General features: G+C 57.0%; 1 protein-coding gene across 3 annotated transcripts in view; it reads right to left on the reverse strand.

Moving 5' to 3' along the window:
• UNC93A (unc-93 homolog A (C. elegans)) overlaps nt 4,093-22,955 on the reverse strand; it is a 34,089-nt gene continuing 15,226 nt past the window's right edge. For 2 of the 3 annotated variants that reach the window (XM_018053466.1, XM_018053467.1), the window contains exons 3-9: nt 20,922-21,103; nt 19,639-19,868; nt 17,553-17,678; nt 14,794-15,008; nt 11,169-11,304; nt 10,050-10,181; nt 4,093-4,782 (exon numbers count right to left, since the gene is read on the reverse strand). In XM_018053466.1, coding sequence (XP_017908955.1) covers nt 4,532-4,782; nt 10,050-10,181; nt 11,169-11,304; nt 14,794-15,008; nt 17,553-17,678; nt 19,639-19,868; nt 20,922-21,103 — 1,272 coding nt within the window. In that variant the 3' untranslated portion in view covers nt 4,093-4,531. The remainder of the gene's footprint in view (nt 4,783-10,049; nt 10,182-11,168; nt 11,305-14,793; nt 15,009-17,552; nt 17,679-19,638; nt 19,869-20,921; nt 21,104-22,955) is intronic. The other variant, XM_018053468.1, reaches the window with a different exon arrangement.

A 22,955-nucleotide genomic window follows, 5' to 3' on the forward strand; every position in this document is an offset into this window, starting at 1 on the left:
GAGCGGGTTAGGCTGGGGCAGCCGGCGGGTGTGTGGAGGCAAGGGTTGCTCCCCATGGGAGGTGATGCTGGAGACAGACGCCTGTCCAGGGGCGGGTGAGTGACAGCCGAGAGCTGGGCCGGAGTCCTGGGCGGCCACAGGCGCTGTCTGCAGGCGTCGGAGGGCAGAGGCCTGCCGGGGAGGCCAGGCCCCTGGAGGGGGTGCTGGAGGCTGAGGGGTGGTGGTGGTGGGGGTATGGGACAGGGAAAGGGTCCGTGCACCCGCGGAGGGCTTGGCTGAGCCGCCACCAGGAAGTGTGAGCACAGTGGAGGCCGAGGTATCTCCCCCGGGAGCTCTGGGCCGAGCGGGGCAGACAGCGGCTGGTGCTTCGCTCGGCTGTTTGGCCAAGTGTCAGTGGGGCTGGTACTACTTCCATGTCGCTTCATGGCGTCCGGGGCGGTGGGACTCCATGACGTCACTTGTGGTGAGCTGCAGGGACAACGGTAACGAATGACGCTCACTCCCAGAAGTTCTTTTATAAAATGCACTTCGTATGCGGTTAGCCAGCTAGGCGAGCGAGCTGCTGCAAGAGCAGCTACGTGACATGACTTCAAAACCGGTGGCGACTCCCGCCAGCTACACATTCCATCGCTGGGGAGCTTTCCAAAATGCGGATGACCAGGCTCCTCCTCAGGCCGAGCCCCTGGGTCAGAGGTCAGGAAAGATAAACCCAGAGCCCCCCATCCCTGAGGATGGGATGAGGAAGCCTTGTAGCTGGTCACGGACCCAGCGCGGCAGTGGTGACGGCCCTGTGGAGGGCCCACCGTGCCCCCGGGACTAGGGGCTACCCTGCGGCCCACAAGGCTCTCGCCAATAGCTGGGTCACCCCCACGCTTGGCCAGAAGTCTGGAGGCGGTGGACGCAGCACCACCCGAGAACGTGTCCTGCCTGTTCTGTCTGCAAACCTCGCCTCCCTGCAGACGGATGGACGGAGACCTGCCTGTGAGCTGAGAGGAAGCCACGAGGCAGACTTTGCAGGTAGATGAATGCGTCAGACTGTTAGTCCTGGTATTTGAGAGAGAAAACCAGGAAGCCTGGGCGCCAGGAGCTGGAAGGGAGGCGATTAAAGGGGCAGGGAGATGGGAAATGAGCACAGATTATGGGGCGGCGGGAGGCCGGGAAGGGTTGTGCAGCTGGGGGTGGAGATTCTGAGAGCCTGTTTGGCGGAGGTTGGAGGGGGAGTTCAGAGATGTGGAGAAGCGTGACCTGGGCCTCGAAGGGTCTCAGGAGGAAAAAAAATCTCCGTTTCTGATCTGGGCGTGAAACTAGAAACGGCTGCCAAACCGCTGTGTGCTGCTTAGCCCTCTCATTCCGTGTGCCTTATGTTTTCACCCTGTGTGACTAGGAAAGCAGTCAGCACGCCTCACTCACCAACTGCATAAACCCGGTTGGAACCAGGGTGAGGGAGAGGGTCTCCCAAGGCCCGACGCTTCGACTCGAGTAGAAGTTTCCAGGCTCCTGGAGGGTGTGGTGTGCAGTGACGGGCCTTTCTCACTGAAGGCTGCCCTCCTGGCTTCCCGGGGGCCCCGGCCCGTCCACAGAACGACCGCCCGGTGGGACCCCTGAGCCGTCATTGTCGCCACGACCAACCCGCGGAAAACACCCGGCCTCGGTCAGGGCGGCGTCCGTGGGCTCGTCTGTGCTCCTCCCCTGTGACCCGCGTGGGTGCTCGTTTAGATCTCAGGACCTAGAGAGTTGTTCTCTTTTAAAGCACTGGCGAGCTCCCTTCCATCACAGAGTGACCGTCAGGCTGTCTGTGTTCTTTCTTCTTAGCTGGGCCGCCAGTAAGCTCAGGACTTGCTTCAGACAATGCTAGTGACTCCGGCAGCCGCGAGCCTAGATTACTGCCACGCACACTTTCTCTTTATTATTAGATGCTTTTAACCTCATTTCTGCGCTTAGCATTTTTCTTTAGACACACATTTAGCTTTGGGGAAATGTTTACCAGTACACTGTGCCGTGCATTCATGCACCATTTTTGAACACCTTTCCCTAGTGAGCGGCTCTGAGCAAGCAGGCAAGCAGTGCCTTTCTTCCTGAGCCCTGGGAGGCGGACAAGAGATGGACAGTTGTTGGATGCAGGCTCATCGAGGCTCATAATAGCCCTGCTGGGAGTTAGAGATGGACAAAACCACTGCATTTAAGCTTGTCTGAGGCGCTCATTCTTACCTCACTGTGTACAGCGCTTTGTGTGCGCTCAGTCACGCAAATTGTGTCCACTCTCTGCGGCCCAGGGCCTGCAGCCCGCCAGGCTCCTCTGTCCGCGGGATTCTCCGGGCTGGAATGCTGGACTGGGACCGGCCAGTGGCTCCAGCCTCTCCTGCGTCGGCAGGCGGGTTCTCCGCCGCTGAGCCACTTGGGAAGTCCGTACAGTGCTTATAGTGTTTTGTAAAAAAATTCGAAGCATTATATGTATGTATATATTTTTTTCTTTTTCAGATTCTTTCCTTATAGGTTATTATGAAATACCGAGTATATTTCCCTGTGCTATACAGTAGGGCCTTGCTGTCCATCTCCTCTCTACGTAACCGTGTACACGTGTTGCTCTCAACCTCCTAATCTATCTCCCCTCTGCTGCTCCCCTTTGAATGATGTCTTGTCTCCCCTCTGCTGCTCCCCTTTGAATGATGTCTTGTCTCCCCTCTGCTGCTCCCCTTTGAATGATGTCTTGTCTCAACGATCCCTTACGGAGGAGGAACTTCCCCATTTTGCAAATGGAGTGCTACGCTCAAGATTAAGCCCCTTACTTTCTGCTACAATTCAGCCTTCCCAGAGCAACACTGATGAGACCCAGGGGCCCCCCAGCTCACCCCCCGCCCCAGCCCGGGGCCCAGGAGGAAGCGAGAGCCCTGATAGTTCTGTCTCCGTGCCCCCATCAAGGTGCCCGAACGCACACCCAGGTTAAAGGGCGCAGGCCAAGTTCAGAGGATGAGCAGGAAAGAAAAGGCCTGAGTGCCACGGGCCACCCTCCGGGAGCAGCCGGCTGGCAGGCGGGAGTGTGCCGTCCAGTGGGAGCCTTCGGTGGCCCCAGCAGCCACTCTCCAGATGGCTGCCTGACCCGAAGCCCTCCTGCCGCCCGAGGGGCCGGGGCTCCTGCACATTTCCCATCAAGCAGCAACAGCTGCAGACAGCAAGGCGCTCAGCCTTCCGCCAGAGCCTGTGGCGCCCTGGCCTCCTACCCCGGACCTCACGGAGATGCTGGGCCCTCCCGTGGCATCTCAGCCTGGAGTCTGGAGAAGGGGCAGCTGTGGGCCTGATGTTCCCGGCCGGGCCCCTCTGCCCCCAATTCATGCATTTCTGCAAGTCTGCTGGGTCTCTGCGGGCTGAGTATCCCCAGTTCCAGCACCCAGGCTCAGGAGGACCAAGCACTGCCAGCCACAGTACTGAGCAGGGGCGGCACACAAAAGCCAGTATCCGGAAGTGTGCGTCACGCAGCATGAGCACAGCCTGGATAAGCCCGAGGGGTCTGTGTTGAGGGCAGGAGGGCCCGTGAGCAAAGCTCTAGAGGCCACAGTGCCCTTGAGACGGGCCGGGAGGCCCCCTGGAAGGTGGAAGGCCCTGGGCTGGGCTGCAGGACACACCTCGGAAACTTGGCCTTGGGAGGGTCACAGGGTCTGGCAGACAGGTTGGCTTCAGGGCTGGAGGAGGGTAGCCGGGTGTGCTGCTACGGGACATGTGGAAAGAAGCCTGGAGAAGAGCAGGGACTGAGGCGGGGAGGAGGAGGCGAGGTGGGGTGAAAGGAGAAAAGAGGAGACACGGGGAGCCCTGTCCATGAGGTTCTGGGGTGGGGTGTCTCAGAAAGACAGCTGGGCTCAGAGAAGGGCCGTGCCTGCATTACTGGGCATCAGACAAGGAGGAAGGAGCAGGCTGATGGAGAGACGGGCAGAGGGCGGGAGACCGTGGGCCCGCGTCTGGGTTCATGTGTTATCAGCCCCACATGTCAAGTCCCATTGGAAGTAACTTGCGTCTCTTGTCGTTAATGGCCTCCAACAAGCTAATGTGATGACGTGTGTGTGTGATCCAGGTGAGTGGAGTGAAGTATTTGGACAAGAGTTAGGTGCATAATATAACTGGATTTATTCAGAAACTGTTACCCCAAGGCTTCAAGACACAGAGAGCCTAGTCTGGCTTTGTCCCTCGCTGACTCTAGGAGGCAGTCACTGACTTGCCGAGACGTCAGTTTGCCCATCTGCAAAGTGCTGGCATGGAGCTGCGTCTTTTCAGCAACTTTCTAGTTCTTAACAGCCACCTCCAAACAAGCCTAGGCTATTGACCCATGACTCTAGGCAAGTCCCTAGTGGCTGGTGGTACCCTGAGTTTATTTCTTTTGTATCTGAAATGAACTGATTCTGCACCTCCATGATGAGATGGCGGACTGAAGAACCTGACAAAATAGAGAAAACGCCACGTAACAGTGAAGCGGCCGTGAAGTCAGCAGCAGCCTCCGCGGGTCTTGGGGTCCGGCCCGGGCCCACCCACCGCGGTCCTCGGGTCACAGTTTCGTCTGCGTCACCCCCTCCTCGGCGGGTTTTGTCCGCTCTGCGGCCTTCGCGGACTCCATGCACTCGACGGCCCCGTAGGCGGCCATGGCTGCGCTCAAGACGCCCAGGAGGACGTAGAGCTTGACGCTGACACACAGGAACGTGCTGTATCCGAAGGCGATGACGAAGCCCAGGGCCTCCCAGAGGCGGTAGTTGGCGAAGGCGGCCTCCTTGTTCTTCTCAAACAGAACCCCGAAGAGAGCTGCAGGCAGAGGTGGAGACGTGGCTGTGAGGGCGCACACAGCCCTCCCGACTCCTGCAGAAAGCGCTGCCGCCTCCCCGAGGCCCAGGTAACCACCCCAGGACCTCCCTGCCTGGAAACCAGAAGGGTTTCACGTTGTGGACGACAACGAGTCCGGTGAGCGGGCCTCTTGCAGCGAAGGAAGCACCATCGCATAGACGAGAAACAGAGCGGATGAGAGTGACCACGGGAGGGGCCGTGAGCCGACCCGGTACCTCGCGGGTCAGGAAAGCAAGGCTGGGAGACGGGCCCTGAACAGATGAGGGTGAGGGGCCCCCTCTGTGGGGTCCACAGGGGGGGCCGGCCGTGTGCTGTCCCCCTGGTCAACATGACGAGAAAGCCCCTGCACTCTGGGGTCTTCCTCCCTGAAACCATAGCTCCAGCCCAGTTATGAGAAGACATCAGATGAACCTGAATTACAGGGATTGTGTACACAACCCCTGACCAGTATTCTCCAAGAGGGCCATGGTCACCAAAGCAGAGCAGAAAGAGAAGCTGGCACAGACCAGCAAAGCAGCCGCCTGCCTGGGGAGCACACAGAGAAAGGGGGAAAAGCTGGAAAAATGTAATAAGATCTGAAGTTCTGTTATTTCCCAAAGTTAATTCCTCGGTTTTGACAAGTGTACCGCAGGCTTGTAAGATGTTCGAACTGAGGAGACAGAGTGGACAGTATGTGGGAATTCTGCACTCTATTGGCAACTCTGCCGTCGATCTAAGATCATTATAAAAAAGAAGAAAAGCCTGCTTGCAGTCCGACCTGGCCACGGCACCAGGTGAAAGAGACAGGATGCAGACTCCCGACCTCCGATGCCAGGATGAGGTCAGGTCTTGTTTGGTTGGAAACGACAGGATGCATGAGCCGGGCACTTAGGAAAGGACAGATCTTCTGAATTTATCAGCCTGGAAGCAGCCCCTTTGGTGGCTGATGAGGCAAAAGGGTATTTCAAGGCCAGACACGCCGAGTTGTCTCGGATTCAGGCATTGGTGTGCCAGTGTTGCCATGGCCACAGTACGTCAGGGCGGCTAAGTGGAGAGCAGCCAAAATGAACGGCTCCAGAGGCGGGAGGGCTCTCTGGAGCCCAGTGGGAACCCGGAGCCCAGTGGGAACCCGGAGCAGGGGGAGGCAGGATTCTGCCCCAAGAAGGAAGGGCTGGAATGGTCCCGCCCAGATGTATCAATCAGCTTTTGCATTGAGAAGTGGTGACTGCGAAGGAGGGTTACACTGTACTCGATTGTATTCCGTCTCATTAACTAGGAATGCACGTAACTAGGAATGCACGTGACTCGCGTCTTTTCTTAACAGAGACATCCAGGGAGAACAGCATTAGCAATCCATCTTGCTATTGAGACAGCAGAAGTGAGAGAGCTGGTCTTGGTAGGTGGCAAAAGCTACACAAAACGTGCAGGTTTTGAAAACACAGAGACGGCATGGATGGACCACACCGCAGGGAGGGGAGCCCGCAAGGAGCTCTGTCATTAAAGCAGCCCTGCTGGTCAAGATGGCTGAGAAAGTCACAAACCATAGATGGGAAGAACAGTTTCCCGCCAAGAACTGATTTTTACTCAAAAAAACTTAATTTGAACAAAAAGACAGAAATAATTCATTTTAAATTGGTATTCTTATTCAAGAAGGACTTAACCCAAGTCATTCACTGGACTTCATGTAGCTGCTCACCTTGACAAAGGCTCAGCCTGATAGTCTCTCATGTCCATGGAAAGGAAGGAAGAGTTGGAGCAATTATTCCCGTGTCTCAGGGATAGAGAAGAACCAAACAGGTTTACTGTGAGCCTTCCGAACACCTGGGAATTGTATGCACACGGCTGTGCATCCCAGGTCCTGACCTGACTTCTAAGTGTTCAGTTCAGTTCAGTTCAGTTCCGTTCAGTCACTCAGTCGTGTCCGATTCTTTGCGACCCCATGGACTGCAGCACGCCAGGCCTCCCTGTCCATCATCAACTCTCGGAGTCCACCCAAACTCATGCCCATTGAGTCGGTGATGCCATCCAACCATCTCATCCTCTGTCATCCCCTTCTCCTCCTGCCCTCAATCTTTCCCAGCATCGGGGTCTTTTCCAATGAGTCAGCTCTTTGCATCAGGTGGCCAAAGTACTGGAGTTTCAGCTTCAACATCAGTCCTTCCAATGAACACCCAGGACTGATCTCCTTTAGGATGGACTGGTTGGATCTCCTTGCAGTCCAAGGGACTCTCAAGAGTCTTCTCCAACACCACAGTTCAATAGCATCAATTCTTCGTGTAAACACTTCAGAAAGCCCAACTGAGCTCAGGAAAGTCAGTTAATCAGAGCAAGTTGGCAGAAGCACTGGGGCATGAACAGTGGGGGTCCCTCGCCCCTCCACAGGGACGTGGAGGCGCTCTCTCCTGATGATCGCTAAGAGTCCTCTGGGGCTGTGGGGACCCCTCACTGGCTTACAGTCTGGGCGGCCGAGAAAAGCAAGTGTGGTTTCTGTTTGTCTCCTCTACCAACTCAGGGATTTCCTCTGTTGAGCAACAGACGCACCTGCGGCTAATCTGTCGCCACTTCCACCACCTGCCCTTTGTCCAAACACAGCAGTCTCTGCTGAGCTGAGCACACCTCTGTCACCTGGCTCAGAACTCCAGGAGTGCCTCCTGCATCGTGGAGGTGGGAGAAAGGCTGTGAAAGCCAAACCCCTTGATTCCAGCGACCTTGGGTTTGCTCGGGGGTGTTTCCTCAGCTGTTTCACAGGCCGGCACCGACTCAGATGCTAAGGAGGGCCCGTCCTAGACTGCCGAGGCCACGTGTGTGACATCCCTGGGTGCAGGGACAGCAGCCAGGCCCCCGTCCCCGGAAATGGCAGCTGCTGGCTTGTGTCTGGGCCTGACCTACTTTCCAGTCCCAGGTGCTTCCCTGGTGAGGGCTGGACTGTGGGTGGCATTTCCAAGGGAAGAAGCTCCCTTCTGAGCCGGATCCGCCCCTGGGGCCCCAGCTCACCCCTTAGTGGCTTCTTGGCTGCAGAGACGGCTCACCTCCTGGGGCCTCGACACTCCCACCCCCCAGCCAGGGCCATCAATGGGTCCTGGGAGACCCTGCCCTCCCGAGTCTGTCGCTGCTCCAGCCCAGACCTCTGCAGGTGCCGCCCTTCTTCTGGGTGAGGTGCCGTGGGGGTGACGCCATCTGCCGGGCTGCATCATGAGTGAATCCTCGAGGGATTAACCCGCCGGCCCGCGGCCAATGCCCTCTGTCACGTTAGGGAGTCCTGGCTGTGGCTCCTCCAGGAAGCCAGGACTCTCAGGCCTGAAGTCAACTCCTTTCCCCAGAGTGATAGTCTTCCTGTCCTTTATGCTGACTGCCTTCCCACACTTTCCAAAGAAAGGGGACCCCTCCCCTCCCGGCCTGGAGGCCCCTCAGCCCCCTGTCCCTACATGCCCCTATTGGACGCTCTCCCCGCCTCTCAGCTGTCCTCTGCTCCCCAGGTCCCTTCTCCTCTCCTCACAGCTCTTCACTCTGCATCAAAAATTAATAGTCAGATTTTCTCTTGCTCCAAAATCTCTGTGGATGGTGACTGGAGCCATGAAATTAGAAGATGCTTGCTTCTTGGGAGAAAGGCTATGACCAACCTAGACAGCACATTAAAAAGCAGAGACATCACTTTGCCCACAAAGGTCCATCTAGTCAAGGCTATGGTTTTTCCAGTAGTCATGTATGGATGTGAGTTGGACCACAAAGAAAGCTGAGTGCCGGAGAATTGATGCTTTTGAACTGTGGTGTTGGAGAAGACTCTTTGAGAGTCCCTTGTACTGCAAGGAGATCCAACCAGTCCATCCTAAAGGAGATCAGTCCTGAATATTCATTGGAAGGACTGATGATAAAGCTGAAGCTCCAATAGTTTGGCCACCTGATGGGAAGAGCTGACTCATTGGAAAAGCCCCTGATGCTCGGAAAGGTTGAAAGCGGGAGAAGGGGACGACAGAGGATGAGATGTTTGGATGGCATCACTCATTCAGTGGACATGAACTTGGGCAAACTTTAGGAGATGGTGAGGGACAGGGAGGCCTTGTGTGGTGTGGTTCACGGGGTCGCAAAGAGTCGAACATGATTGAGCAACTGAACAATAACAGCAACAACAATACCGCTACACACGCCAAGACAACCCCTTTCAAGGCTGGGTCCCCCTGATCGGGGTCCCCTGTCTTGTTCAAGCCCAAGCCAAGCCCTTCAGTGGATGCCTCCAACCCTGCTGTCTGGGGGCTTGCCGGCCGCCTGCAGCCCGGGAGTCCCGATGTCCAGCCCGGCCCTGGGACCACCAGGTCCTAGCCTGTCCTGGCTTCCTTTCCTCCCTGCTTCCAGCAGCTACCCCCGTCCCCAGCTGTAAACCCCTGCTGCTGCTTCCGTGGGTGCTGAGTGAACCCAGCCCCTTTACCAGGCAGTTCAGCCCCAGATCGGGCCAACCGCCACCCTCGCCTTCAGCACTGCAGCCAGCCTGTCCTCACAGGTCCCCGTAAACACGGAGGCTGAAACCCCCAGGTGACGGTGTTGGGAGGTGGTCTCTGGGAGCCCTCGGGGTTACAGTGCCCTCGTGAAGGGGACCCCCGATTGTCCCCTCGCCCCTATGTCCACTGAGGACTCAGTGAGATGTTTATGAGCCAGGAAGTGGGTCCTCCAGTCCCCGAACCTGCGGTGCCTTTGTCCTGGACATCCAGCCCCAGAGCAGTACACGTCTCCTGTTCACAAGCCCCACTCCCGTCTAGGGGGTGCTGTTAGAGACGGCTCCCTTCCAGCCTCCCCCAGGCTTCCTGCTGCCCAGAGGACCATCAGACAGGACGGGACTCAGGCGTGACCCCCAGGATGCATGTGCCACTGACCCCTCCCACCCCCAACTCAGTTCTCCCCGTCCACCGAGGGACGTTGGCATGGTAACCTGTAAGCTTTGGCTCCTCCCCACACCTCCACTGAAAGCAGACAGAAGCGCTTCTGCCCAGACACACGGGCAGCACATCGCTCTGCCCAGAGGAGCTCGCCCGGGGGGAGCCTCGACGGGACGGTCACGCTAGCAAGGACAGCTTCGGGCTCTGCTGCCTTTCCTCCCGGGCATCACGGATCCAAGCCCTCGAGAGGAAGTGGGGCCCGCCCTCCAGCCCCTGCTCCTTGACGTGCGTCTCCCCGTCTCCCTCAGGGGCCCTGAGCCCCCTCTGAGGCCGGCCAAGCTGGGGCCCCCCGAGCGGGCTGGCCTTGCGCCAGGCACTCACCGTTGTTCTGTGTCTGCCAGACCGCGTCGGCCATGCCCCAGAGGCCGGGGAACACGAAGAACACGGGCAGCTGGCTGGGGTGCGGCTTCCACAGCAGGAGGGCAATGATGCAGGCCAGCTGCGTCACGGCCCCTGTGGGCGGGGGCGGGGGGCGGGGGGCTCCTCTGAGTCCCTCGGAGCCGTGGGCCGAGCCTCCGACACCCTGCTCCCTAGCCTACTGCTGCTCGCTTTCTCTGGTGCCTTTGACCTGACCCATGCAGGCCCCTGGCAGGTGCGCGACTCTGCCCGCCTCTGGTCTTCACAGCAGCAATGGGGGGGGGAGCCTTGGGGTGATGCACCTCTGTGTCTTAAGGCAAAGTGTCATCTTGCTGGGCAAAGGAGGCTCCAGATTGTGGGGGCTCAGGGTGGGAGACACTGAGCTTCTTCATTAGTGGGGACCCCTGCTTCTCACTGAGTGGGGGGCGTGGGGAGGGGAGGGGAAGAGGGCCCCCAAGCCTGGGAGCTGGGCCTTCCAAGCAGGACAGGGAGCAAGGCCTCCTTGCTCCTCCCGGCTTTGTCCTCACAGCCTGAGGTCTCGGCTTCGTGAGTCTGCAGGCCCTGTGATGCCCCCCGACCGCGGAGACAGAGCAGCCTGTGACCCTCCGGGGCGGCAGAGGAGCACGTGGAGCAGGTGCCTCCAGGGTGTCCCGGGGCTGCGTGGCCCTGGGTGAGTCGCTAGGTGTCTGCGTTCCTCAGTAAGAATCGAATGAATCAGGCCTCGGCCGGCACTATGGTTTGGCTTCCCCTCCCTCTCGCTGCGTCACCACAGACCCGCGGGACTGTCACTGTTGGCTAGCTCTTTCCTTGAACACCCTCATCCTCACCTTGTCTCTGCTGCTTCCTGGTCCCCCAGGGGAGGCAGAAGGGGATGCCTATTTAGACAACCAGCTTCATCCAGCGCGTGAACCAAGACCTTCTCCTTCTGGGAGGCCCCCTGCCTCCCGCCTGACCTCCGTCCCCTCTAGCTTGTGTGCCTCCAGCGACCCCCCTCCTCACCCCAACCGCGGCCCTCTCCACACAGGCTGCAACCGCCCGCAGTGCAGCTGGACCCGCCCCGGGCCGTGCCCAGCACCCGCCTACCCAGCGCGAAGAGCGCGGTCCTGCCGATGTACCGGGCCAGCCTCCCGAAGAGCACGGAGCACAGGGCGTCGACGGCCCCGAAGCAGATCATCACGTAGCCCACGAACTGGATCCCCAGGGCGCAGGTGGTGTAGGACTGTGGAAGAGGGCAGACGGTCACCCGCGCCAGCCTCGCCCCGCTCGGGGCCGGGCACGGGAGCCGCAGCTCTCTGGGGCTCATCCAAGTCAGGGAGTCCAGGCTGTGCTAAAACGCCATCTGCAGTGTGACCGCTGGCCTGCTGAGTTGGCCCGAAAGCTCGTCCAGGCCTTCCGTTCCCAGGGCGAGGACAGTGTCGGCACCCCTTTCGAGTGAGAGCTAACGGGACCGTCTGGACAGACCTCCTCCCCGTGTCCCTGCACCGCAGGTGTGGTGCACTGCCGTCCTGAGTCTGAAGTCTTCTCCTGGGGCGGGCCGTGCCCCTCCTGCCTGTGGGCGGCTGGCTGAGGACAGACCTGGGGGTGAGCAGGGGGCTGGGGGTGCTTTAGGGCCTTGAAGCTGCCCTGAACAATATGGTCATGATGCGTTCACATCATCATGCCTGTGTCCAAACCCCAAGAACACCCACACCCAGAGCAAGCCCCCAGGGAGATGCTGGAGGCAAGGTGATGAGAACGTGTCCCTGTGGGTGCGCCAGCTGTGACAAATGGACAGGTGGACTGTAGGCAGTAGGGGAGGCCGTAGCCAGGTGGGGTCGGCGGGGGGCAGGTACAGGAAATCTCTGTAATTTCTGCTCAGTTTTGCCATGAACATAAAACTGCTCTAAAAAATAAGGTCTTAATGAAAAAGAAGATGGAAGAAGCAGGGAGGGAATCTCGGTAGAGATGAGAAGAACAGGAAGACCTCCTGCCCCAGGCCCGGGAGGTGGGGGGCGGAGGGGCCCCGGGGCACCAGGGCTCACGGGCTGCGGCTCTCACGATGCGCCGTCTCTGCAGAATCAGGACAGACACATCAGGAGGCCCCTGGCTCCTGGATGGTGCTGGCTGTGCCTGAGCTCACAGGCGGTGGTCTGTGACAAGTCCGAGGGGAGTGGCCTCGTCCAGACCCAGGGACTCTGTGTCATCCCCCTTGTTCCTGGAAACTCCAGGTCTCCAACAGGATAGTCCTCAGAGCAGAGGCCACAGGCAGCCCTGGGCGCCCAAACATGCGGGGCTGTACACCAAGGGGAGTTTGCGGTTTATCTGGAACTCAAATCTGTACCCTGCCCTTTCTCCTGCAAGTCTGGCAGCCCCTCCTGGGAAGGAGCCATGGTGGGGCTGGAGTGGAAGTTCCCTGGAGGATGAGTGGTGGTCCTGGGGGATGGGCCTCTCGACACAGGCCAGAGGGTCCAGCCTTGGCGCTGGCTGTCTCCCTCCAACGCCCAGCTCCTCTCCCACACTTTCTGGGCAAAAACCTCTCTACCATCCCTGTCTGTGACATCCCTTCTACAGCATCCCACCAGGGTCTCCAGGACAGAACCCCACTTGGGCAGGGGCTCCAGAGACAGGGGCTCAGGGAGAGACCCTCGATAAAAGTGGCCAGCCAGACCTGGGGCTCCGCTCCAGCCACGCCTAAAGAAGGACCCCCTCTAGGAACAAAGTGGGCAGACAGTGCAGGGGTCAGGTGGGCATCCAGGGAAAGGACATCTGAGTAGCCAGGGCAACCATGCTGAGCCACCTCCGTTTCTAGATTGTAACTCAATATTCAAAAACTAGCTAAGGGCCCAAATAGACTTTTCTCCAGACAGGACATACAGAGGAGCAAAAGGCACGTGGAAAGATGCTCAACATCTCTAATTACTCAGTTCAGTTCAGTCGCTCAGTGTGACTCTTTGCGACCCCATGAATTGCAGCACGCCAGGCCTCCCTGTCCATCACCAACTCCCGGAGTTCACTCAAACTCATGTCCATCGAGTCGGTGATGCCATCCAACCATCTCATCCTCTGTTTTCCCCTTCTCCTCCTGCCCTCAATCCCTCCCAGCATCAGGGCCTTTTCCAATGAGTCAACTCTTCACATGAGGTGGCCAAAGTACTGGAGTTTCAGCTTCAGCATCAGTCCTTCCAATGAACACCCAGGACTGATCTCCTTTAGGATGGACTGGTTGGATCTCCTTGCAGTCCAAGGGACTCTCAAGAGTCTTGTCCAACACCACAGTTCAAAAGCATCAATTCTTCAGTACTCAGCTTTCTTCACAGTCCAACTCTCACATCCATACATGACCACTGCAAACACCATAGCCTTGACTAGATGGACCTTTGTTGGCAAAGTAATATCTCTGCTTTTCAATATGCTGTCTAGGTTGGTCATAACTTTCCTTCCAAGGAGTAAGCATCTTTTAATTTCATGACTGCAGTCACCATCTGCAGTGATTTTGGAGTCCAAAAATATAAAGTCTGACACTTTCCACTGTTTCCCCATCTATTTCCCATGAAGTGATGGGACCAGATGCCATGATCTTAGTTTTCTGAATGTTGAGCTATAAGCCAACTGTTTCACTCTCCTCTTTCACTTTCATCAAGAGGCTTTTTAGTTCCTCTTCACTTTCTGCCATAAGGGTGGTGTCATCTGCATATCTGAGGTGATTGATATTTCTCCCGACAATCTTGATTCCAGCTTGTGTTTCTTCCAGTCCAGCGTTTCTCATGATGTACTCTGCATATAAGTTAAATTAGCAGGGTGACAATATACAGCCTTGACATACTCCTTTTCCTATTTGGAACCAGTCTGTTGTTCCATGTCCAGGTCTAACTGTTGCTTCCTGACCTGCATATAGGTTTCTCAAGAGGCAGGTCAGGTGGTCTGGTATTCCCATCTCTTTCAGAATTGTCCACAGTTTATTGTGATCCACACAGTCAAAGGCTTTGGCATAGTCAATAAAGCCGAAATAGATGGAATATTACTCAACCATGAAAAGGATGAAATAACGTCATTGGTAGCGACATGGACGCGACTAGAGAGTATCATCATACTATGTGAAGTCGGCCAGAGAAAGACGAGCATCATGTGACGAATGATACGCGTGAGCTCATTCACCAAACAGAAACAGACTCAGAGACTTAGAGAACGAGCTTATGGTAACCAGCAGGGGAAGAAGGGAGAGAAGGGACAGTTAGGGAGTCTGGGGTGGACGTGTGCACCCTGCCATATTTGAAGTGGATAACCAGCCAGGACCTACTGCACGGCACGGAGACCTCTGCTCAACATTCTGCAATAACCGAAATGGGAAAAGACTTTGAGAAAGAACGTGTACATACAGCTGTGCAACTGAACCGCTCTGCTCCACACCCGGGAGTAACACGACACTGTCAATCAACTAGACTTTAGAACAAACATTTTTTCAAAGCTAGGTAATGAGGAATTTCCGTGTGTTCTCTATTTTCCACTCTAAGACAAGGACACGGGGTGAGATGCAGGCAAATAAGGGTCACTGCAGCGACTCCCAAGCGGCTTTGGTCCTTTACCTGGAGACACGTCTCAAGCGAGAGGCGACCCTGGTTCCAGGCCAGGTGAGCTCACATCCAGCCCCATGGGCAGCTCCCCCGAGGCCGGAAGGGCTGCATGCCGCCCGGGGAGCCCCGAGCCGCCCGCCAGCCAGCTCCTCTCTTACCCGCGTGTAGTCGCCCGACAGGAAGGCTTGCTCGAACCCGCTGAGCATCGGCAGCAGGATCAGGAGACGCAGGCGCTTGTCTCTGAGCAGCTTAAACGTCGACAGCAAAGTGGACCAGAAAGGGGGCGCCTGCTTCTCGCCCTCACCCTCTGGCTGAGCATCTCTTACGGGTTCCAGAAACACGGCCGTGAGCAAGACGGCCAGGAAACCGCACCCTGAAAGGACAGGGAGGGGACAGGCTGCTGTGCGGGGCTCCAGGGGCCCCCGCACACGCACAAGCGCACACGCACGCACACGCACACGCACACGGGCTCCCCGCCTTGCCGTCTGGCCTCCAGCCCCGCGGGCTCCCTCTGGGGCTTCTCTGCCTTCAGCGCCCACTCATCTCTCCTTCTCTGCCTGGTAAACTCTTACTCATCCTTCAGTACCTGGCTTGGGTACCACCTTCCCATCAGAGCTGCCCTCAGTCCAGCTCAGTTCACTTCAGTTCAGTCGCTCAGTCGTGTCCGACTCTGCGACCCCATGAATCGCAGCACGCCAGGCCTCCCTGTCCATCACCAACTCCCGGAGTTCACTCAGACTCACGTCCATCAAGTCCATGATGCCATCCAGCCATCTCATCCTCGGTCGTCCCCTTCTCCTCCTGCCCCCAATCCCTCCCAGCATCAGAGGCTTTTCCAATGAGTCAACTCTTCGCATGAGGTGGCCAAAGTACTGGAGCTTCAGCTTCAGCATCATTCCTTCCAAAGAAATCCCAGGGCTGATCTCCTTCAGAATGGACTGGTTGGATCTCCTTGCAGTCCAAGGGACTCTCAAGAGTCTTCTCCAACACCTCAGTTCAAAAGCATCAATTCTTTGGTGCTCAGCTTTCTTCACAGTCCAACTCTCACATCCATACATGACCACTGGAAAAACCATAGCCTTGACTAGACGGACCTTAGTCGGCAAAGTAATGTCTCTGCTTTTGAATATGCTATCTAGGTTGGTCATAACTTTTCTTCCAAGGAGTAAGCGTCTTTTAATTTCATGGCTGCAGTCACCATCCCTAGAACCCAATTTCTCAAGGAGATGTAACTGCTCGTCATCTGAGAGCTTTGTTCAAAACACTCATCCTGTTCAACTGGTTTCAGTTAGCTGAGTGCACATCTGGCCTCCAAGGTCACCGACAGCCAGGACCTTATCTGCCTGGTTTCTGGGCCCTGTCTCTAGCGCTCACTCTGGTTTATCAGCGTTAAGGCCCCCCTCGTCTCGTCTGATATGGAAGTGACTTTGAAATAGACCGGAGTGTTGGTGCATCTGATCTCACCATGGAGATGAGCCGCCCATGCACACGGCCTCATGGCCTTTGATTCCCAGTGGCGTCTGCACTCAGTCCCATCAAATCTGACTCTTATCAGACTCATGGTCATTAAGAAGGATACAATCCAAGACCTTCACAGATACCAGAATTCAAGAATGATAAAGAATATCCTTAAATTTTCTTCAAATGGACACCAAAAAAAAAATAAAATAAATAACCCAACCACCTAATTTAAAGATATGCCCAAAGTAGTGGGGTCATTTAGAAATTCTTCATTCAAATAAGCATTTAAGGATAAGAGATCAAACCAGTCAATCCTAAAGGAAATCAACCCTGAATATTCATTGGAAGGATTGATGCTGAAGCTGAAGCTACAATACTTTGGCCACCTGATGCAAAAAGCTGACTCATTGGAAAACACCCTGATGCTGGGAAAGATTGAAGGCAAGAGGAGAAGGGGACAACAGAGGATGAGATGGTTGGATGGCATCACCGACTCAATGGACATGAGTTTGAGCAAGGTCCAGAAGATGAAGAAGGACAGGGAGGCCTGGTGCGAGGCAGTCTGTGGGGTTGCAAAAAGTCAGACACAACTGAGCGACTGAACAACAAGGATAAGTGCCGTCATAGGAACTCACTCTCCTTGGGCAGCCATCTCTTCACAAATTTCCAGTGTCCAACACTTTCTGCTGCCCCGTGACCACCAGTGGGAGCCACAAGGCTTCACAGATACCAAAGGTGGGCAGTGGGAGACGCCCGCCCAGCCCCAGCCTCTCAGAAGTCATTTAAGTATATGCTTCAGGAAAAGGTGATAAGCCCAAGACTTGGGACTTCCAAATCCAACCAGATGTAGTTGAAGTGTGAAGTGTGACATTCACTCAGTCATGTCTGACTGTGTGACCCATGGACTGTAGCCCACACGCTCCTCTGTCCATGGGATTCTCCAGGCAAGAACACTGGAGAGGGTTGCCATGCCTTCCTCCAGGGGATCTTCCTGGCCCAGGGATTGAACCTGGGTCTCCTGCATTACAGGCAGATTCATTGCCATCTGAGCCTCCAGGGAAGCCCTGCAAGTAGCCAATTCACCAAGGCCGTGGGCCACCTCGGTGCAACCCAACAGGGCGGCCACAGCCCCTCGTGGCCACTGAGCGCTTGGAACGTGGCTGCTGTGTGACCTCGGAATAGTCATCTTACTGTCGTTAATTAGAATTTCAGTAAGCACACGTGATGACCGTGGACCTGGATGGTGCAGACGTGGGGCTGGTTCCATCATCAAGCGAGACCTCCGACAGCAGAGGCTGCTGCGCTGGGTTTCATGCGGGAAGGCCCCGGGCACCACCCAGCTGAACGCATTCTGAGAGGCGTGTGCAGATAAGCTCAGATCATCTGAGCCCTGGGAAGGTGGTCTTTTTACCCGGGAAGGTCTTGCTTTGCCCGGGTTCCTGGGGCCGGCACGTACCCGTGTAGATACCCATGAGCGTGTAGATGAGGTCCTGGGAGGGCCGCTTCGTGCTATTGGTGGACGCCACGGCCATCAGGCAGTCGCTGGCCCCGCAGGCCTGCAGCTGCTCCTCTGGGACGGTCCCTGTGGAAGCAGAGAGGCCGACTAAGGACATGGGGAACTCGCAACAGGAGACGGCACACGTGGAAGGATGTGCCAGGGAGAGTGTGGCCACACGGAGCGTGAGACCCACCACAGGTCAGAGCCAACCACGGGGGTTGTTCCATCCAGTGTCTCAGACACGTCTCTCCTCGGAAACATCTATATGCTTGATTTTAAGACACTCCGGACCCATGTGGAGTAAATGCTAGCTACTAGTTATATTGCGTTGCTAACTTCATTAAAAGTTTTCCACTTTTCAGAATTATAAGTAAGACATGTTAGACGGGGTGTCGGGCCCACTGGGTTCTAAGACTCATCTGTGAAGAGACCCATCACCGTGGGCAGGTTCGCTCATACTTTCTCTGAATGTTTCTTAGCCGTAAAAAGAATGCCATGTGAGCAACCAGTGACTCTCAGTAGACCCACATCGAATCTCTGAAGAAAGGGGCCACGTGTCACAGGCAAGCGTCCTCGGTGTCTCATCGTTCCCATAGTGCTGATCTCAGTGCACGAGATGCTGCGGGCTTCCTGCGGGTCAGGAGGCGCGCAGCCGGGGACAAGGCGGCAGCGTGGAGGCTGGAGGCGCAGGAAGGTGGAGAAGCCTCTCAAGGCTCCCAACGTGCCTTCCAGCCCTCAGATTCTGCGTCCGGTGACCAGGGAGAGATTAAGCTTACTTGTCTGCATGTCTTTAAAAGTGAACCTGTTTGCGCCTCCACACCAGTCATGTCAGAGCCTGAACTTTCACCCTAGCTTCTGTTGGTCGACTGTTGACAGTTCTGGCAATACTGCGTAATGATTGGTGTCTATCAACCCTGCAATTTCCCTCTGCGGAGGTACTCAGCAAGGATGACATCATGTGAGCCAAGAGGGAGGAAAGGTTCTTATTTCCGAAAGCTGGGACTTGAGTGGATGAGCAGTACAGAGGATCAAGGCAGAGAGGGAGATTCCTGATAACGGGACAGTTAGCACCTCTTCCCCATCAATAAAGCTTCCTGCGAGACCTGCAGACATGCATTTCCTCTGCCCGTGGTTGAGTCTTCAGACAGCAAAGTGTGCAGGCATAAAACAGACGCGCACTCTGTAACCCTGTCTGGGTGAGGCCGGGCAGAGAGGAAAGTTAAGACCCTGGTCATGCAGTGTTCACATCTGTTGGGGATGGTGGCCTTTTGTGTAATATTGAAAACGCTGGTGAATGAATCAATTCCGAGGGAAAATAAACCACGGAAACCATTCTTAGTCTAGAGGATAGTAAGGACCCCATGGATGTGTGGATGTGAGGGTCGGACCCTAAAGAAGGCTGAGCACCAAGGAACTGATGCTTTTGACCTGTGGTGTTGGAGAAGACTCCTGAGAGTCCCTTGGACTGCAAGGAGATCCAACCAGTCCATCCTAAAGGAGATCAGTCCTGGGTGTTCATTGGAAGGACTGATGCTGAAGCTGAAACTCTAATACTTTGGCCACCTGATGTGAAGAACTGATTCACTTGAAAAGATCCTGATGCTGGGAAAGATTGAAGGCGGGAGGAGAAGGGGATGACAGAGGATGAGATGGTTGGATGGCATCACCGACTCAATGGACATGAGTTTGAGTGAACTCTGGGAGTTGGTGATGGACAGCGAGGCCTGGCATGCTGCGGTTCATGGGGTCGCAAAGAGTCGGACACGACTGAGCCACTGAACTGAACTGAACTGGAGGACACGTGAACTCGCATTCCACAGGTAGTGACCCTCAGTTTCCCCAGGGCACCCCTCCCTAAGGAGTGGCGGCCAAGGCACCCGGGCACCAGACGGCCCTCAGACCCGCCCAGACTGTCCAGGGAGGAGCCGGGTCCAGGCAGTCTGAGAACCAGGTCTCGGGCCCCACGTGACCGCGCTGCTCATGTCCTGGATGAGGACGTGAGGGAAGGGACCAGAGGCCCTGGGTGGCCCCCACTTCCTGTTACCTTGAGTGGGCGTCTGGCCGAACACGAGAGACGAGATCAGGTTGCCCCACACGCCAGACGACTGGAATATGAGGAAGAAGATGCCGAAGTACTGGCTGACCACGTCTTTGCCGACTTGTCCCGTCTTCCGCGCCTGCGCGTTCCCCACGACGGTGAGGTAGGTGCCCTGTGCAGACCACAGGGCGGCGGCTCCCAGCCCCACCAGGACGGAGGTGGGGATCAAAGTGTACCTGAGAGACGAGCGGACAGGCCTGCCTTGGCCCCTTCCTCCCTCCCTCTGTCCGAGGAGGAGGAAGCTCCCGGCCCGGCCCAGGGAAGTGCCACCGTGTTGGGTTGGTCAGCTTGACTGAGTCGCCCTCAGACTCAGATGACTGAGAAAATCAGACGCTTTTCTGGTTCAGGATCGTTTGCAAGAGTGAAATTTGGTGTCAGTGTTTTTGTGCTTGGATGCAGCTACCGTGAGCTGGGACAGCAGATAAGACTGGCCGGTTCTAGATATTTCTAATGGCGGAAGATTAAACCTGATCTATTATCTATCTATCCACTCAGCTCCCTGTCTGTCACTCTGCCGTAAGGATCCCGTCTGAGACTCTGGAAACCAGAGAAGGAATGGTGTGGAGCTGTCTTCCCCGCGTGCTTCCCTGACAGCGCAGCGGTAAAGACTCCACCTGCAGTGCAGGCGAAGTGGGTTTGATCCCCGGGTCAGGAAGACCCCCGGAGTAGGCAACGATAGCCCACTCCAGTGTTCTTGCCTGGAGAATCCCGTGGACAGAGGAGCCTGGTGGGGTGTAATCCACAGGGTCTCAAAGAGTGGGACGGACCTAGCAGCACATCAGTACATCCTGGTTGACAAGGGGCATCCCCCTAGGAGACGCTTGAGCAGCGTGCCCCTGGGAATAAGGGTCCCTCGAGGGTCCCTGTCTATCCCGGAGCAGGCGGAGCTCAGGTGCAGCCCGGGACACCGGCTCCAGCCCTACTGCATGCCCTCTCTGTGACGGGGTGAGCGTGTGAGGTCTGGCCCAGGCCACACTCTGCCCGCTCCCCCTGAAATTCACCCTCCACATCTTAGGCAGCTTCTCCCCCTTGTTACTGGGGCTGTGAAAGTGCCCTCCCTGGCCCAGGAGGGAAGCTGGGGGCCCGAGGAGAGGTCAGGCGGGGTGGGGGGTCAGGGGAGCATGGTCTAGCAGAGGGGACAGGGGTGTCTTGGCGGGAAAGCGGGGGATGCAGTCACGGCCTGCCCCGGGCGTGGGGCAGGGTGCGCCAGCAGCTGGGAGCGGGCGTACCAGCTGGCGTAGAAGTTGCCCAGGGAGAAGGCCACATAGCAGCACATGGCAAGCACGAGGGTCCACTTGCAGCCGAGCTTCCCGATGAGGACGGGCGGCAGGAACATGGAGGACAGCAGCATGCTGCCGTAGAGCGTGCTGAGCGCCGCCACGCCCAGGCCCTCCTCGCTGTACAGGCTGCTCTGCGGGAACACGACCGGCCGTCAGCATCCGAGGCCCGGGCCAGGCGCTCGGGGCCGCCCCTGCCCCCGAGGCCCAGCGGCAGGCTTCCTCTCCTCCAGCTGAGGGACGGGGCAGAGGGGCTGGCAGTGGGTCAGAGACCGGCGGCCCAGAGACCGAGGGGCGGCCGGGGTGGGGGGCTCAGGCTTTCCAGCACCCGCCCCCCGCCCCCTGGTGAGAGGGGAGAGGGCGTCCAGGCGGCCGGGAGCCCAGGCGGCCCCAGGCTACTCGGGAGCCGAGCGTTGCGGCTGAGCAAGGAGCTCCGGTCTGAAGCCGTGGAAACACAGAGGCTCACTCCTCAGCACTGTCGTTTCCCACTCGAGTGCTTAGCGAGCTTAGCGTGAAGGGGCCGCAAGGTCAGGCAGGCACCAGACCCGCTTGGCAAGGGCCGTGGCAGGGGTGACGTTTGGTTTCTGCTGTGAAAGAACCAGCCTGATTGCTTCTTCTATTTATTTCACTTCTAAAAGGAAAGGAGGGGAGGAGGGGAGGGGGAGGATGGGGAATGGGAGGAGGGGAGAGAGGAGGGGGAGGACGGAGAACGGGAGGAGGGGAGGGTGGGGAGGAGGAGGGGGTGGGGAAGAGAGGGAGGAGGAGGGGGTGGGGAGGAGGGGGAGGAGGGGGAAGAAGACATGTACTCCCCCCAGCAGCCAGATCCTCCCTCTCGAGGGTCCTCCCGGCCCTGTTTCCTCCTCCTCCATGTCCTGCTCAGGCCGACCCTGTGGTCATTCGTGGAGGGACGCCTGCTGGGCTCCAGGCCACTGACCACACAGCAGAGGAGAAATGTGAGCCCGAGAAGGTCCCTTCCCCGCAGAAGCCAGAGCCCCAGACTCAGGAAACCACCACGGCTCCAGTGTCGGCAGCGGGCAGACACTGATCTGAGAGCTCCCACGTTCCTTCTCCTGCTGGCTGGGACGGTGGCCCTGGCCCCTTGGGAAAGACGTGCCCCGTGTGAGTCGCACACCCGGCTAACTAGTCCAGACGACCCCAAACCCGGGAGTAAACAGTGGCACCGTTCACCTTCCTTCCCACCAAGCCCCCCGCGAGACAGAGCAGAGTACCCCACCCAGCCACCGGGCGCCCTGAAGCCCCCTGCAGACTGCAGGCCCGCAGGCCGAGCTCTCACTCCAGGACGGGCTCTTTTCCTCGGGGTAGCCGCCCCGCCCTCTGACCATCCGCCTCTGTCCACATGGTGCCCTTTCTTCAAGCGCAGGTCAAGTGTCTCCGAGGGTCTTGAGCTCAGGGGGGTGAGCTTTTTCTGAATCTCCCCAGGTGCCTTGCCCCCAGTAGGTACTTAATCATGTTGCCCAGTTAACTGACACTGAAAATAAGACCTGGACCCATGAAAATTCTAAAATCTGGTTGGAATCAGAAGTCGAATAGTCTACTGTGAAGTGAGGGTTACCTGGAAATTTCTGCTCATAACTAGTCTCCTGGAGCATGGAGCAAGAGAACAGGCTTGGCCAGGGCCCCTTACTTGCTTAATACTCGAGCCTGACGCCTCCTGACTGGTGAGCTTTCCCCTTCATGTGCTAATGAGAAGCTGGCATCGGGGCTCTGCATTAGAATGTCCTCCCCACTCACGGCCCCACACCCATTCAGCAAATATGTCTGTTACTGACCATAGCGCTCCACTGTCCACCTCTGGGAAGGAAGCTGGGTCTCAACCTTCAACACGGGAAACAAATTTCAAAAGCAAATGCCTCTTTCTTACATGAGTGACCATATTCAAAGGCCTGTCTTTGCAAATGTGAGCCAACTTGCAAAATACATGCCCAAGAAAAAGCCCGTGGAAGTGACCTGTACTCAACAACGAGG

The sequence above is a fragment of the Capra hircus genome, chromosome 9 (genome assembly GCF_001704415.2).
Source record: "Capra hircus breed San Clemente chromosome 9, ASM170441v1, whole genome shotgun sequence".
Lineage (NCBI taxonomy): Eukaryota > Metazoa > Chordata > Mammalia > Artiodactyla > Bovidae > Capra > Capra hircus.